General features: G+C 20.9%; 4 protein-coding genes across 4 annotated transcripts; 3 read left to right on the forward strand and 1 right to left on the reverse strand. All coding sequences in view use genetic code 6, as the record gives it.

The window, feature by feature from the left end:
* Positions 1-4964: 4964 nt before the first annotated feature.
* TTHERM_01197020 (transmembrane protein, putative) lies at positions 4965-8893 on the reverse strand (the record flags this gene model as incomplete). The annotated part of the gene is made up of 3 exons (XM_001020269.2): positions 4965-8323; positions 8384-8498; positions 8564-8893. The coding sequence occupies 3 exons, from the start codon at positions 8891-8893 to the stop codon at positions 4965-4967; spliced, it is 3804 nt and encodes a 1267-aa protein (XP_001020269.2).
* A 1311-nt stretch (positions 8894-10204) lies between these two features.
* Positions 10205-11632, forward strand: TTHERM_01197030 (F-box associated region protein; the record flags this gene model as incomplete). Its single annotated transcript, XM_001020270.2, has 1 exon — positions 10205-11632. The coding sequence occupies one exon, from the start codon at positions 10205-10207 to the stop codon at positions 11630-11632; it is 1428 nt and encodes a 475-aa protein (XP_001020270.2).
* A 374-nt stretch (positions 11633-12006) lies between these two features.
* TTHERM_001197031 (hypothetical protein) lies at positions 12007-12972 on the forward strand (the record flags this gene model as incomplete). Its single annotated transcript, XM_012798631.1, has 2 exons — positions 12007-12055; positions 12104-12972. 2 exons carry the CDS (start codon positions 12007-12009, stop codon positions 12970-12972), a joined length of 918 nt encoding a protein of 305 aa, XP_012654085.1.
* A 2338-nt stretch (positions 12973-15310) lies between these two features.
* TTHERM_01197050 (H-type lectin domain protein) lies at positions 15311-17283 on the forward strand (the record flags this gene model as incomplete). The annotated part of the gene is made up of 3 exons (XM_001020272.4): positions 15311-15833; positions 15984-16400; positions 16469-17283. The coding sequence occupies 3 exons, from the start codon at positions 15311-15313 to the stop codon at positions 17281-17283; spliced, it is 1755 nt and encodes a 584-aa protein (XP_001020272.4).
* Positions 17284-17953: the final 670 nt, after the last annotated feature.

The following is a 17953-nucleotide window of genomic DNA, read 5'->3' on the forward strand; positions in this document are numbered from 1 at the left end:
ATTCTTTAATTTTTACTTTTTAGTTTAATTATTTTTAATTAATTAATTTATATAAATTTAAGTTTTTAATGTCTATTTAAAGTAAATATTATGTTTTAAATTTTATATTTTAGTGAATAATATGTATATGGATTCCCTTACTCCTAACATATCTAAATACTAACTTTGAAATTCTAATTTATAAAACAAATTTTTTAATTAAATATATAGTCTTACCCGTAGCTTTATATTTGTAAATTTAAATTTAGAATATTGTTTTTAATTTATAAACAAGGTAATTATTTACATTTATATAAAAATTGTTTTAAAAATATAATCAATTAAAGTTTCATTTAAAAAAATAAATAATTTATGTTTTCTTAAAAGATATAGAAACTAATATCTTTTTCTTACCTATTGTTTTGAGTTATTTTACAGTGTACAGAATTTATATTTAACTGATCAATATCATAAATATGTAGTCTTTAAATATAATGTAGGATCATTAATTAATTTGTTTGGTTTTAAAACAGTGAAAAAATAATTACTATTATTTTCATTATTTTTAATTATTTGTGGTTAAATATTAATCCTTAGCAAAGTTTTTAAATATATAACCACTAGGGATAGGATGATTTAAATAAGACTATCATCATAAATGATATGTAAACAACTATATTTCATAATCAACTCTATCTATTTTAATTTTATTTTTTGTATTTTTAAAATACATCTTCTTATTTTTTTTGATTAGGCTTTAACTTAATATTTTTTGATTTATACAATTTTAAAGAGAAAATATAAAACTTATGTTTATTTCTATGCTTTCTTTATAAAACAATTTTAATCTGATAAAAATATTTTTTAATAAACAAACAAATGAAAGAATGAAATTTATCCTAGAGTTAACAATTTTTAACTGATAAGAGTATAATACCTCAAACGAAAATCAAATAGATAATTATACGTATTAATAAAGAAAAATTTAGTAACTTTTTGATTATTTATTATTTAAATTTAGAGACTTTCTAATAATTACTTATTAATATCCATATCTTATAGAGATTAGGATAATATATATCTTTTTGTAATTTTTTTTTAAATGTTTTATATTTCCCAAAAATAATTTTCATGAGATTTTATCTTTTTAAAATCATATATATTAAAACAATACAAAAAAATCAACTTAAAAATATATTTATAATAAAATGATTCTTCAAATATAAAAGGAAAAGATAAGATGAAATTTAATTTGATTAACTAAATAAGTAATTAATTTTAAACTAAAATAGCTATTAAATATTCTTTTATAAACCATGAATAAATTCTTGATACTTTAAGATTTAGAAGCAATTTTAAAAAATTCAATTTATCTAAAATAAAAAATATAAATTTATTTTTATGCTTTTTTTATAAAACAATTTTAAAGGAAATAAATTTACCTTAGAGTTAAAATTTCTCAAATTGAGAAGAGTATAATACTTCAAACGAAAATTAAACAGAAAATAATACGTATTGATAAAAAAATATTTTGTAACTTTTTGATTATTTATTTATTTAAATTTAGAGACTTTCTTATAATTATTTAATAATATCCATATATTATTCAGATTAGGCTTTTATATATCTTTTTGTAATCTTTTTTAAATATTTTATATTTCTCTAAAATAATTTTCATGAGATTTATCAAAATTATATAAAATACATTATCAACTTATAAATGTATTTATAATAAAATTATTCATCCATCAAGTAAGTTTAAAAGGAAAAGAGGTGAAAATTAATTTGATTAATGAAATAAGTAAATAATTTTAAATTTAAATAACTAGTAAATATTCTCTTATTAATCATGAATAAATACTTGATACTTTAAGAAATAGAAGCAATTTATAAAAAATTCAATCCATCAAAATCTAAAATATTTGTTTATTTCTATGCTTTTTTTAAAAAATAATTTTAATATAAAAAAATGAAAGAAAAAAATTTATCTTAGAGTTAAAATTTCTCAAACTTTCAAGAGAATAATAACTTAAATCAAAATTTAACAGATAATAATACGTATTAATCCAAAAATATATCTTAACTTTTTTATTATTTATTATATACATTTAGAGACTTTCTTATAATTATTTAATAATATCCATATATTATTCAGATTAGGCTTTTATTTATTATTTTGTAATATTTTTAAATATTTTATATTTCTCTAAAATAATTTTCATAAGATTTTGTCTTATCAAAAGCATAAATATTAAATATCTGCAATAATATCAACTTAAGATTATATTTATTTATCATAAATTATTCTTCAAATATGAAAGGAAAAAAGAAATTAGTATGAGCAATAAAAACTGACACATTTTAGATATTAATTTATTAATTACATTATAAAATTGTAATCTAACAACTGATTATAAAAAACTGTATTTTGAATCTTTTTATAATAATTAATAAAATTTGTTTTAGTTTTTTTATAGACTTTTTGAAATAAAAATAGTATTTCTATTTTATAAATTTCAAAGCAAACTGATTTTATAGATAAAACATTATAATGTTTAAATGTCTTTTATACAAGTTAGTTTTTATAACATAATCTATTTTAAAAGCATTGTAAGCTTAATATTTGACTTATGTAATTTTCTATGCTCTTTTATTAATTTGCTATTTTTTTTTTATTAAAATTGATGAAAAAGTGAAATCATAAATTAGATATAATAAATACTTGTGATTATTACAATTACTCCAAATATTTAAATAAATCCTGAAATAAGTAAGATGAAAAGACTAATTCAAGCTTGTTTAAAATAGATCTGATATTTATTTTGCAGTTAATTAATTTATTTGAGATATCTCTCAAATATTATTCTAAATATTTATATTATAGATAGGATAAATAGGTATTCAAATAAAATGGACTGGCTAAAATATTTTTAAAAATAATCCATTATTAGTAGACAATTAAATAATATTTGCTAGATTGATTTGATTTTATTGAATGTGATTAGCGATAGTTTTTATTTTTTAAAATATTCTATATACTATTTTTATTTGGAGATGGGTGACTCAACTTATCTAATTATATGTAAGTGGGATGTCTAGTTAAGTAAATTTAATTTACTTTGATTACAGTTTAATATTTAGCTAACTAATTAAATGGTAAAAGAATAATTTCCTATTTTTTTAAATATCTGTTTCACCTAAAATGTTTTAGATAAAAAATTTATCACTTTAATATAAAGTGAGCTCTATTATATTGAAACTCATTTTTTAATTATTTTATTGCATTTTATTTAATAAAGCATATTTTTGACTTAAAAATTAAAAATAATATAATTTGTATTTCGCGTTTTGAAAGTAATATTAATAAAAACTTAAATATATATGAAATAATAATTCAATTTTTTCTAAAAAATGTTTCTTTCTAATTTATTTAATAATTGGAAAAACATTAATCCTTGAATTAATAATATAATAAGTATTTTGAATTTCCTATACATTTATTTTTTATGTAAATCTAATTTATTATATTTGATAAAGAACATAATTATGGATTTAGCTCTAAAATATGACATTTTAAAAAAATTATAATAAACATAAGAAAGATCTGTATATCTTCAATAATATCTTGTCATTTTTAAATTTGATAAAATCATTTATGACCACTTTTGATAGTATTTAATTAATCCCACCCCTAAAATTTTAAATAATAATTTTTATATTTTATATTAAATTGTAGACTTTTTTGATTTTATAAAATAGTAACTTTTGTAATTAATTAAATAGGTAAAATTAGTTAAATATTTTTTAAATATTAGAATTACTTGCTTACCTTATTTTAGATGTTTTTAAAATAGCTTAAATGAATATTTAAAAAATAAACAAACAAAAAACCATTTTATATTTAGATCATTTTTCAAGTGAAAAGCTCATTTTGAGTTTCATATTTGTCAAAAAATATATATCCTTTTATTTTGACGAAACTACAAAATTTACTTAATATTTTCTATTTTATAAAGAAGAGAGTAATCTTTGCTTAAATATGGGGGGAAAAATATTTGTAAACATTTTCACATAAGGAGTCTATCAGTTTTATCTTATATTTCCTAGGCTATGGTTGAATTTGTATTTTAAGAGAGACATATTGATAGAAGCTTTTTGGAAGTAAGAATAGAAGCTTATAGCTTAGAGTTTAATTTAAAATGTATGGTAAATTAATCAAAAGTTGAAATCTTTTTTAAATAAATAATTTCTTGGTTTTAGTTTTGTGATTTAGTTAAATTTAAATTTGTAAACTTTATTAGCTAAAATCTAATGAATTATAATAATCTGTTTTTAGATTACCCATTAAAAAGATTAATTAATTAAAATATTGGATATTAGTTTTTATATAAAAGATTTTTTATTTTTGAGAATATTTAAATTTCAATAATTTAACTAATATTTTATCAATGCTACACTATTTAACTTTATGTATAGGCAATTTTGTGGCAGAGAAAAACAATTAAAATAATTATATTTATTTTAATCTATTCTTCCTTCTTTTTGAAGTTAAAATACTAATCAAACTTTAAAAATTATATAAATATTATTTAGTATCTAAGTCAGATAAAGAAAAAAATACCAATTTTTGGTATTATATATTTTACTTCAATATCAAAATCAAAAATAAGTTTTGATTATTTTTTATCAAAAATTGTATAAAGTAGTTAAGCAATAAAATTAATTAATTAGTAAGTTATTATTATTTAGCTATTCTTATATATTTATTTCTTGAAAAAACTATGAATTTTTATAAAAGCTAAAAAAGATTTTTATAAGAATTTGAAGATCTTATCTATTGTATAAAATGAATAGATAATCTTAATATTTAATTTATTTTTATATTTTATTGAAAAAATTTTAAAAAGAATATCTGAATAATCAAATGTTTAAAAAAAACATATTTATGTAGAATATAAATATATATTGTTTATTTAAATATTTGTTCATTTTAGTAATGAAATTAAGAATACGAAAAAGAAGAGGGAAATTGTTAATATGTTCTAAAAATTTGAAAAATAAAAGAGTATGGAGCTTTTATATTTTCTAGCTATGTAGAGATCTAGCTCCTTTTCAATTTTCTCTTACTACTACTTTTTAGAAATACAGTGGTTGGTCTTATCGTAGAAAGAAGTATATATTTTTTATATTTGTGATGCTTAATTAAATGTTTCTTTGTTTTGTGAAAATTGTTTAATAATTTTATTGTTTCGAGATATGATGCTTTCTACAAGATTATTAAAATATTGCTAGAAAATTAAAGATTATTTTCTATTTATTCCATTGGGAAAAAAATTGTTAGAGGTATTATTGTTAATATTATTGTTATTTGCTTATATTTAATTTAGTGGTGGTTGCTATTATTACTGTTGTGTTTGAGAATTATCTGAAGTTTAGCTTATCTATTTCTCTACATCTTTTGATAACAATTCAATCATCTTATAATTTTATGAGAAATATCTGTAGATCTTTTATTTGAGATTCAGTTCAGATATTTATGAAGCTTCTTATTCTTATTTGTATATACTTGTTTAAGGCTGTTTCATTAAATTTTCTATTTAACCATTTTTCATGTGTTTCTCAAAGCATTCCTTTAATTTTTAATTCTCAAGCTCACTAAAGACATCTTTGAGATTTAAATAATACCATCTTTATTTATTCCTACTTATATACCTACACTCGTTGGCTTCTTCCTAAAACTCTGAAGCTATTTCTTCTAATAGTACTTAATGGAAAGAGATTGAGTTACTACTAAATTTTTTTTGCTCATAATATAAAGAAGGCAGAAAGACAACTCTTAAAGCTGATCTCTGGCATTTAATTTTAGGAAATTTTAAACTAAAGCTTTTCCAAATTTTTTAATTTAGCTTTAAAAACTATATATAGTGAATTAAGTCATCTTACTTTTATTCATTCTGAAAAAAAGTGGCTCTGTCTTCGATTTTAGAATAGCATTCTCTCATACTTAACGGTAGTGTATCTATTAGCAACACCTTTTTAGGCTAATTCAATTTAAGGTCTGTTAATATTTAGTTGTAGTCAATTAACAGCTCTAAATCCAAATTAGATACATTTTCACTAATATTGTTAAAACTACTGTTATTTGAATCGCTGTCTTTAGAATTTTTCATGCAATTTGAAGGATAAAAAGTTCCTTAAAAGGATAAATTATTATCTTTCTACTGTTGTTATTTGAATTTATCTGTTTACGGATTGTACATATTTTATGAAAATGTTTTATTTCCTAAACCTATTCCTCTTAGATCCTTTTTTTGTGTAAACTCAATAATATCATTTTGTACTTTGAATTCTGGGTTTAAAAGATCTAAGTTATCTATATTTCTTTTGTAGTATGAGGTATAATCATGTGTTTAATTATCGTATGTGTACATAGCATCACAATAATAGTGCTGTTAAACTAAATAATCTCTTATTTCTAGCCATAAAGCAGATTTTTAAGGAAGTATTAAAATAACATAATACCATTAGCTTATTTTTTTGAGTGTTTACTTTAAATTTTAAAGGATGTGAAGCTGTTCTTAATTAAATTTACTGTTTTCATCATCATAAGCCTGATCATCTTCTCCCTATTAGTACTCGTAATTGCTTCTTTTTTCTTCAGCAATGTATTATTTTGTCTAAACTTAAGTGATTTCTTTGAACTACGATATTGTTAATCCTTCTATTTCCGATTTATTTTCATCCTCTAAAATAAGTGATTCTTCTTAATCATTATTTTAATTAACTTTATTGAATTTTTACTAAAAATTTTAATCTTCGGCTTGAGGGATATCAGAACTAGAGTTTTTCGCATGTTTAAAAAATGAATTTTCGTAAATTCCAAGGACTCCATTAAAATGCAATATTGCTAATTAATTACCTCTAAAGTAGTTTCTAGGCTTAAAGTAAACTCGATGAAGTCTACGAAATTTAATTCTATTAGAATATTAAGGTGGAAGATCATAGAATATTTTTTGGCTACATTTTAAATCTTAATTATTTATATTTTAACTGTTTTATATAGAAGATATAGATGAATTAGCTTCATTATCTCCTCTAATGTCCTTACTTTAAGATTTTAACTTATTTGAAAGATTTTAGAGATCATTTTTAGGCTAATCCTACTAATTTTATTTTTGAACATGCAACGATTATTATCTACTTGATGTAGATTATTTTTAAATTTACACAGATTATTTTTTAAATGAAGTAGGCTATTACAATGTCTAGATATTTTGTTTATTATTTAGAGGAGAATCCATTTAAGACAATTATTTACTTGGTAATTTTTCTTTAGAATTACTTTCGTTTTATTCTTATTTATTTGAGTTATTACTATTTGTATGCTATTCAAGCTATTTTTCTTAATTGTTTTGCTAGTCATTTTTTAAGCTACTGTATATTGCAGGTAAATTTATATTCTGTTGCTTTGGTGTTTACTAAGAAAGAGATTAAGGTCTATTTTCTTCCTGAGACTACTTTTTACATTAAAAGAAGTAATCTTAAGTCTACAAATTGAAAAATTGTGAAGCTCTTGAAGTAGGAGACATCTAATTATTACTTTAAACTTGCATTATTTTATTTAACTAAATATTATTTCGCTCTATAATTTATAAGGAATTTTAATACGGATTATATTAGCTTTATAAATTTATGTTATTATTTGCAAGCTCATTTTATAATAAAAGCTATTTATTTGCTTTTGGTTTTTTTTACTTTACTTAAGATTTTCTTTTTTGCCTTCCCGTTGAAGATTTCATAGTTTCCTTATATGACTGTTAATCAGCTATAGGATCTTTCTATCTCCTGTTAATGATATTTGGTGAGTTTTATTGAGGTAGATATTATTTTTATGTAATTTATTAATCTAAAATCGTATTATTTTCTACATTTTTCTTGTCAGAAAATTATGTTGTATCTACTTTAGTAATAAAATTTCTCTTTTTTATCTCTGAAGGTTGATTTAAAAATTCATTTCCCTATTCTGCTTATTTTAATTTCCTTGAATTTACTTAACTGTCTTAGATTTAAGACAATTTCTATGTATCATTTTGAACTTTTTATACTTCACTTTTTTTTCTAAAATCACTTTAAGTTTTGAAGATATTATCTTTGAGTTTCATAGTTATAATTGATTAAAATTCTTTTTTTTCTTTATTCAGATTTTATTTTGTACTTTCCTGCTAGCTTTAAAGGTTGACACTATCTTCAGAATCCTGTGTAACTTATCCGTATATTTTATATAGTTTCTTTAAAGGTTAAGCGCTTGAAGGATTATTGAGTAAATTATTTTGTTATGTGTTAACTGTTGAAAATAATAAAGTTTGTTTAAATTTAATTTATGATAAAATGATTGATATATAACCTGCTGCAACTAGTCTTTTCTAATTGAGATTATTTGCTTTGATAAAAGTAGGACTTTCATTAGCCTCATAATCGTTTGTGGTCTCTGAGGAACATAGAGAATTGTTATGGCAAGACTAATTAATAGTAAGATGATTTGTTAATTAATTTAACTACTTTAACTTAATATGTTTAAATTTACATTTTTATTATAAAATTCCCCTTATTTATTAACAACTCTTTTCAGTTCATATTTTTTGTGATTTGAAGTGCTTCTTTATGTTTATTTAAAGACTTCAGAATTTGTTTGCTGAAAAATATCGCTCTTTAAAGAATTTTTTTATTCATTATTTTTATTTTCTTCACTACCTTTAAGTAATTACTACAGTAATTACTCATCTTTTTTTAATTTTATAGGTATATATTTGATGTTATGAAAGGAATCATTGCCATTTTTATTTAGTATTCTCGTCTTCTGAAGAGGTGAGTTACTCCTTACTGATTTTGAAAATTTTATTTTCACAGGTACCATAAAATTTATGCTACACTTTTTTGAAAATAAGCCTTTATTCTACTACTAATTATTTTTTTCTTCTACTTCTTAATGATTGATCTATCTAAATAAAGTAAATTTCAAAGAAAATTTATTGATAATAATTAATATTAAAATCTAATTGAATTTAATAATCATAAAAGTAAGTTAAATGTGTTTGTAAAACTATTGTTGATTTAAAATGAAAGAGTTTCTCTAATCCTTGAAATTTAAAATAATTATATTTAAAGAAATAAATTTTATTTTAATTTAATATTTTAAATCTTAATGAATAAATTTCTTTCATTTAAAATTTTTAATTCAAGGATATTGATTTATTTTAATAGAATAAAACAAATATAAAATTAAATTAGATGTTTTTATTCTACTATATTAATTTAAAATAATGAGTTATACTTCACTCGAAACAATACCAAAATGATCAAGAATAAAACTAAAGTTAAAATACCTAAATTATGAAAACTGAAATTTAACTTTCCTTAAAGCAAATTAAACAAACATAAAATAAAATTAAATATGTTTAATAATTCAAAATAATAAATATTACTCTCAAAATATAAATGATTACATTTTTCTATTAATAATAAAGTAAAAAATAAAGTAATAAATTTATAAAAATATTAAATTTTATTTATTTAAAAAATTTTAAAAAAATCTAATCTGTTTTTCAAAATCTAAATAATTAGGTGCACATAAATAAAATCTATAACCTTATTTTTTTAAATGACTCTTAGAATTTTATAATTGAAAACTTAATATTTATTTTTACAGACTTAAAAAATAATATGTTTTCATTTTTAGTACTAATTTATAATTTCAACTTTTATTAATAAGTTTAAATATCAAAATATTTTTTTGTTAAATTATTTGATTTTATAAACTCAAATCACAGATTTCTCTAATTTGTGAGAATACAAGCATATATTTTATTTACTTAAAAATGTATTTTTCATTAATATATTTACTAAAAAATATGAAATAGCTTGTAATTAGCATAATATATTGTATGTTAGAAAAAAAATAAGATTCTGCCTAATAATTACTGAGCAAAATTTTATGAAGTATAACTCTATGACAGAAAAAGTTGCAATCTGATGTGAATATTATTATTTTGATCATATTCATAAAAATTGTTATTGTTTATTTGGTTAAGTTTTAAAAAATTGAAGAGTTAATTTATATAACAAAAAATCAATTAAATATTCATCATAAATAGTTTACGCTATCAACTACAAATAATATTAATTATTAAAACAAAAAAAATTAAGCTATAGAAAGAAAAATAAACAAATGGAGCAAGTAAAAAATCACTAGGAACATAGTCTATTAGGTAGGAAGCCTTTAGAATACTATCAAAATAAAATCATGAAAGAAAAAAAAGGTGATATTTGGTGTAAAGATTAAAGAATCAACTATCCTGTTGGCGACGAGCTTCAATTTGATGATTTTTTTAAGATTACCAACAAAAATTATAGGATTTTTAAGTTCACTGTCGGTAAGAGAGTAGAAAACAGTTATATATGTGGATTGCAGTTCCACTACCAAAATATCCAAAACCCTGATGAAGTAGTATAAGGTTTTGCTTTTGGACCAAATGACTTATTCACTAATAATAAGTATTAAACAAAATCTTTTACCCTTTAAGATGATGAATTCATTGTAGAAATGAAAGGTAGAAAAGGTATGATTATAGACTGCTTTGGTGTTGTGACAAATAAAGGAAATGAGTATAGCTTTGGAGGTACCGGTGGAGGAGAATACTCTTAAAAGGCTCCTAAAGGTTACCACTTTACTTGCATGGGAGGCTACTTTTCACCAGGCTGGGATTCTATTAGTAGCTTTACCATGGAAGTTAGAGAGTTGCCATTTGATGATGGAGAGAATTAGCGTAGACTTCATTCCTATTCTCTTAAATCTTACAAGCCAGCTTTTAGAAAATTAGTTGATTTTCTTACTACATCTGAGGTAACAAAATTGTTTAGACTAAATAAAGATTTTGCCAGGTTCCGTCATGACGATTATGTCTTAACTAAAATTGGCTGTAGATGCATCTACTCTGGAGTCCCAAAATCAATTAAATACATCAAAAAAATGATTAAATATTGTCCATAAGATGAAGTAGCAAATGTATATGAAAAGATTATGAACTATTTCAATTTAATTTAAAATTTTGTCTCTAATCCTGATGGCAGAAGTGAATATGAAGGATTCTAAAAGGTATAGAATGGAGGAGATGGAATTACAATTTAAAAATCAGAAAAAGACTGTAATTTTATAACAAGTTATGGATGGTGCACACTTAAATGGTCTAAGAGCCTTAAAGAAATCTTCTCAGACAAATCAAAATATAACTTAGAACTTCTTATAGGAAAAATTCAATCAGGAAATTATGCAATTGTAGCAGGAGCATAAATTTGTGAAACAGGATTTGGAGGAGAAGCAAGTTTAAAGATAGAAATTTTAGGAGAAGATGAAAATGTTCTTTTCTAATTTAAAAGAGATATTAAAGATTTGACAAGAGAATATAAATTTTACAATCTAAAATACATCCACTCTTGGCCAGATAAAGTACCTCACAAGATTAACTTCTACATTTCTGGTAAAGATACATGCTTCTGGGCTGGGCACTATGGCGCTAAATTTAAATCAATCACTGTCAAAATTATTCCTATAGAGGATGAATAAGAAAAAGTTCTTTTTGAAAAATATATTAATTGAATAATTAGTATTTTTCTTTTCTATGTTTAGTCTTTAAATTAAGCAAAGCTTTTAAAATTATTTAAGCTTTATTTACAATTTATTCTATGAATTTATTATTTAAAACATATTTTTTTGTCTTAACTTTTCTAAATTTACTGTTTTGAAATTAATTGAAAAAAAAAGATATTTTAGAAACGTAAAATGACTTTAAAAATAATAATCAATATGTGATAATTATAAGCTTTATTAATTATCACTTCACCAAAAAAATATTTCAATTATAATCTTTCTATTAATTAAATTTACTTTTTTCAAACCATAGCAATAATTTAAAAAAAGTTCAATAACTCTATCGAATTCAAGAAAAGGTTTGCAAAATAAGTTAGGCAATTATGAAAATATCTTTAAGGAATCTTGCAATTTTATTTATTATAACTCTAAGTAAATTTTAAAGCGTTTTTCCATTTTTCAAGTTTTGGTTTTTTAAAGATTTAAATCTATTATAGGCTGAAAAGATTAGAGCAAATATACCAAATTATAAAGATATAAAAACTGATAATCAATTGTATGATGAGCTTATGGAAAAGGAATTAAAAATATTGAAAAGATAGAATAAAGGCAATAATTATGAAAGACCGTAATTTAAAAATTTAAATATAAATGATAGCTTGTCATTGGAGCAATCTTTAAGAATTTTAGAAAAAAGTATTCCAGATATTAATCAGTCTGAACAAAGTATAAGTAGCACGAAGAGCTAAAAAAATTTGAATAGCTTTTAATTTAATGATATAAGCGATTTTAATATTCCTTTGATAGATTCAATAGGAGCTGAATGTGAAAAAAATATGAATTTCAATAAAGATCCTAATCATATTTATAGCAATCTTAACTATGAAGAGTAGTTGAAAAAAGTTTAAAAAGAAAAAGAATAATTTAAGGCTAGCTAAATGAAATCAAATAGAGAAATTTTAATTGAAAAGCTAAAAAGTGAGCATGATGAATGCTTTTTCGGAATGACTCTATCAAGCTAGACTGTTGCTTACTAATCTTATAATGAATACTGCCAAAAGTAGAAAGAAATGAAATTAAACATTGAATTTTCAAATTAATAGTTTTAAATTAAGTTTAAAGGAAGTCATATTAAAACAAATGAAATTCCAGAAAAATATTTCACTGACCACTTGATATCATGTGGAGTTTAACCAATTAAAATAATTTTTTAACAAAATAATCCAATCACATAACATATTTCTTATATTTGTTTTGATTCTACAAACAAAATATCTAATCAAACAAGTAACGCAGTTGAATAAGAATAAGAATAATATTAAGAATAAGTCAAGCACACTGATTTGTGATAGCTTTTTTAATATAAAAAGGTTTAATAAACAAAAATTAAATATTTTTGAGTTTAATTGTAGTTTTAAGATTTATTTTATATTAAAAATTAATTATGGGTTCTTAAATTTTTCTAAAATATTTTTAATATTGAATTGTTTTCTTATTTTAGCTTCATATTTCTTTTTCTAATTATGAATCAATATGTCAAAAATTATATACATATTTTGGAATTATATTATAAATCTTTACATTTAAATTGAAATGTTTTTTGATAAAAAGTTAGAAATCGAATTTGTCAATTAAATTTATATGAAGAATATATAAAAATAATTTAAACACAGTTTTGTGATAATATTTAAAATAAAAATTATTATTAAAAAAATATATCTCAGAAATTTTTAATTTTTGATTTATTGTCTGATTCAAGGTTCTGATTTTATAATTCTAATAATAAATCGATATGTCAAAAATTATTTAGTTAATTATTAATTAAATACTAATTCATATTTTTATTATACTTTGGAATATTTTAAACTATTTTGAGCTATAAACTTTATTAATTAAATTAAGATGAAGAATTAAAAATATTTCAAGCCTACAGTTTTATGAAAATCATTCAGTAAAAAAACTTTTATAAAAATATTTATTAAAAAAATAAATGATAAATTCTAAATTTTTTACTTGTAAATTTTTAAATATTAATTTATAACATGATTCTATATTCTTATTAATAGTTCTAATTATAAATCTATTTGAAAAAAATAATAGTCTTTAAAAATTTATTTATTGACTTTTAGTTCTAATTATAAATCTATATGAAAAAAATAATAAATTATTTTGGAATTATATTCTAAGTTTTTAAAAATTTATTTATTGACTTTTTAGTTTTTTTAAGAAATAAAATTTATTAAGTAAAATTAGATGAAGATTAAAAATATTTAATCATAATATTTTATGAAAACCATTCAATTTAAAAAAATCTATTTATAAATCTTTGTTCTATTGATTTATTTGTAATTTAGAGTATTTATTTTTCATAAATTCATTTTTAGTTTTTTTGATATATTTGTGAATAAATTTATAAAAAAGCTATTCAAGAGATGATTGAATTTCACTACATATTTAAATAGTTCTAGTAATTATTATGTTATTAAATATTAATAATTATATTCTTTGGATTTTGGATTTGTATTACTATTTTTTAATGATAAAATTTTTAGTTATTATATATAATAATCATTAATTCAGTAGATTTGCTTCAGTGTTTGCTATAATAAATTTAATGCATAGTTAATTTAAATTTCATTAAAGAATTTTTAACCTAATTTTTACTTTTTTTGAAGTATTCTTTACTTTAAATGTTAAATTTTTGTTTAAATATATTATTATGTGCTTTTAAAAAATATTTTTAGATGTATATTGAATAGATTTAGATTTAAATAAAAAAATTGTTTTGAATTGAATAAATTTTATATTTATTATCCTATTGAATTTTTATGCTAAAGTAAAAAAATGGTATTTCTTTTAAATTAAATATCAAATCAGTATAACTTTTAATGCTTTTTTATATCCCTAATAATATCAGTAATATTTTGTGAACTGAATAAAATAATAAATATAATTTTATTTAATTCTTTATTTATTTGCTTATTTTAAATAGTAATTTACTTTTAAAGCTAAATTAATAGAGTAAAATATAAAATTATGTAATTCGAAGATATTGGTATTTTGTTTTTACCTATCTTTTCCTTTTCAAATATTTTCTTAATTTTAATTACTATAAACAAATTAAAACATCCAATTTTAGTTTAGCCAGAATTAAAACATCATCATCCACTTTTTCTTAATTACAGTAAAAAAAATTAAATAATAACCTGAAAATATCAAAGCGAAATTAACTTGATATAGAACTTTAAAATTATAATTCATGCTTACAAATACCAAAATATAATAAATAAATAGTAAGTAACTAAAATATAATGTGATGTATGAGTTTTTTAGCTTATTAAAAATATTTTGTAAACAACCTAGCTTGATTGAAATATTTTTCACTGTTCTTATTTATCTGTTCAAATAAAAAATGATATCGAAAAAAATTTACATTTTGATAACCAGTTATGATAAATTATAAGGAAGTAATTTTTTTTTTTTTAATCAGTTCCTAGTTATTACTATTAATTAATTAGCTGGAACAAACTTAAATACCAGCTTTCGAGTGGGGTAATCATAATAATATTCCTATTAAACAAGCAAACTTCTTTTATTAAAAAGTTTTAAAAGTGTCTTAAGATATAAATAATTTATGCTAATTATTAATATTATTAAGTTTTCTAAAATAAGATAATAATAAAGGTAATGTATAAGCTAGTATTGATTTATGCCTTTTTCTTTATGAGCGTAGTGCTTGCATAGAAAGGCAACACAAATATGTTAGGAGATTATGAATAGAGAGTTATAAATCTGACAGTAATACCGACTTTGGATGATAACTCGAACACATTTCTTTACAAAAAGAGAATTTCATTTAGTAAGCTATTCTAGGATGAGCCTTAAGTGCTTCTTACTATTCAAAGCATAGTTTTAATTCATGGAAGCGTTAATAGCTATTAAACCTAAGTTTAATCCATATCTACTGATGGATTCGACATAGTTGTTTAATGCTATGAAAAAGAAAGCGAATTCAATTTCATCTTTTTATATACTGCGTTTTAAAAATCTGATTATATCAAAGTATATTATTTATTCTCACAACCTACACCATCTCTACACGATTATGAAAGCTATTCAAGGTAGAAAGCATAAAACCAGGTTATTGGCTCAATTTAACTTAATGGGCATTTTTCGGCAAATCTAATTAACACAAGCACTTTTATTTTAGGTAAATTTTTAGTAAATATATGAGATAATACATTTAAATTTACACATCTATCAATAGATTGAATATTTAAATAGCTAATCACTTTTGCAAAATTTAATATGCTTAAGTAATTAAAGATTAAAGTTAATTTAATTAACTTTTTAAAAATAGGAGTTAAATCATCTGAGCAGAATTAAGACGTTTCCATTAAAACTTTCACTTAATTATAAGAAAATGGAAATAAATTAGATGTGTTTGCATCATGCTGGAACAACGTTAAAATCTAATCAGTTTCAGTTGCCATATTGATATGGAATGTGCCTAATTCATTTGTTGGAGAGTTAAAAGGAAACTAATATGATAGCTAATATAATACTTACAAAAGCCATCCTTGGATTAACACTAGATAAGATAACAGATATGCCACTATAAGTTGTGATACAAATGTAGATGGAGATACTGCTCTTTAGTTATTTAGTATATATGGACTACGAGGATATGACATTAGAGAAGGACCTATCGTTATAATAGAAAAAGATATAAATTTTGATTTCAAAAACAATTAAGCCTCTTCTTCTGTTGGAACAAGTAGCTCCTATTTTTACTTTACTTAATCAAATTTTAAATTTTATTAAATTTCTTCATTATTAAAATAGCTGGAAGAACAAAGTTAGTTGGTATTTGGATTAGTGCTGTAATATTAAGAGATGTAGATAAAAATTACCTTTAAGAGCAAATGAGTCCTTTAGTGCTCTGCCTAATAGTAGCTGGTTCTCTCGTTGGTGTTTTTATCATTTTCTCTATCTTCTACTTAAAGTTCTTCGGATAAAACTAAGATTTTAAGCATAAAAAATTTAGTAACAAGGATTTCAGCTAATCTGGAAGTGATTTAAATGGAAATAGTTAATCAATTCAAGGTCATTCCGTTAACTAATAAGGCGTTAACAATCAAAATAATTCTAAAGACGTAGTAACTTTGGAATTCCCATAGAAGTTTAAATAAATTCAACGCAAGAAAAATACAGCTGTTTTGCTTTCAAGGGACTTGTTAACAGGAGTAAAGTAATCTGAAAAAAATCCTAAAATTTACAATGAAAAAACTGTAATTGTTGAAATGAGTGAAGAATGCACTAAAAAAAATGTATTTTCAGAGCATTATAACTCATAAAATTTCTAGTCAGCCTTAGAAAAATAAGAGTCAAATGCAAAACCATAACTACAAAAACTGGAAGAAGAGGAAATAAATGATAGTCCTTAGTATGAAAAAAATTAAGATAATTAAATCTTCTTTAATAAGTAACAGTAAAAAGAAGATAATAGAGACAGTTTAAGCGAAATTTAATCAACTTTAGAAAATGAACATGGTCAAGAAACGACTAATCGCTGTTAACCAAAGATTTTATCTGATTAAGATCTAATATAAAAAGATAAATCCAGGTCTGAATCTATCACAATAGAAATAAATGCTTGAATCAAAATTTTTAAACAAAAAAACTCCCAAAAAAACTTTTTCAAAAAACTTAATTAATATTCTTAAAAATTACTAACAATAATACTGTATAAAATTAAATTCTTATTCTATTTGTAAATTCTATGTACAATACCTTAATCAAAATTGCAATTATATTTTCTATTTACTTAACCTTAATTGAATATTTATTTTTATCTTTTTGTGAAACTCTAATACTATTGAAGTTTTTGCTTCATGAAAAAAAGAAAGAGAAGTGTTTAGGAATTTTATATAAGTAAATTTGAATTTTTCATATTAATTATTGTAATTATTAATAAATCAAGTGAGTACTCTACTAACTATTTCTTAACAATTAATGATATTTGTTTTAATTGAATAATTACCAATTTAAAATATTTGTTTAATAAATTTTTGAATAATTTCCATATTGAATTAATAAAATATATTAATTATATTTACCTTACAAATAATGCAAGAGTTGTTTCACCAAAGAATCGTTTTATTAATTGATTTTATAATAATGTAAATTTATTCAAGCATTTTCATCTTAAACATCTTAAGCATATAGAGTGTAATGCATTATCATTAATCTTAAGGTTACATAATTTAGTATTATTAATTACATTAAAAATAAAAGTAAAAATTATATATAATAGAGAGTTTTATAAAA

The sequence above is a fragment of the Tetrahymena thermophila genome (assembly GCF_000189635.1).
Source record: "Tetrahymena thermophila SB210 genomic scaffold scf_8254574, whole genome shotgun sequence".
Lineage (NCBI taxonomy): Eukaryota > Ciliophora > Oligohymenophorea > Hymenostomatida > Tetrahymenidae > Tetrahymena > Tetrahymena thermophila.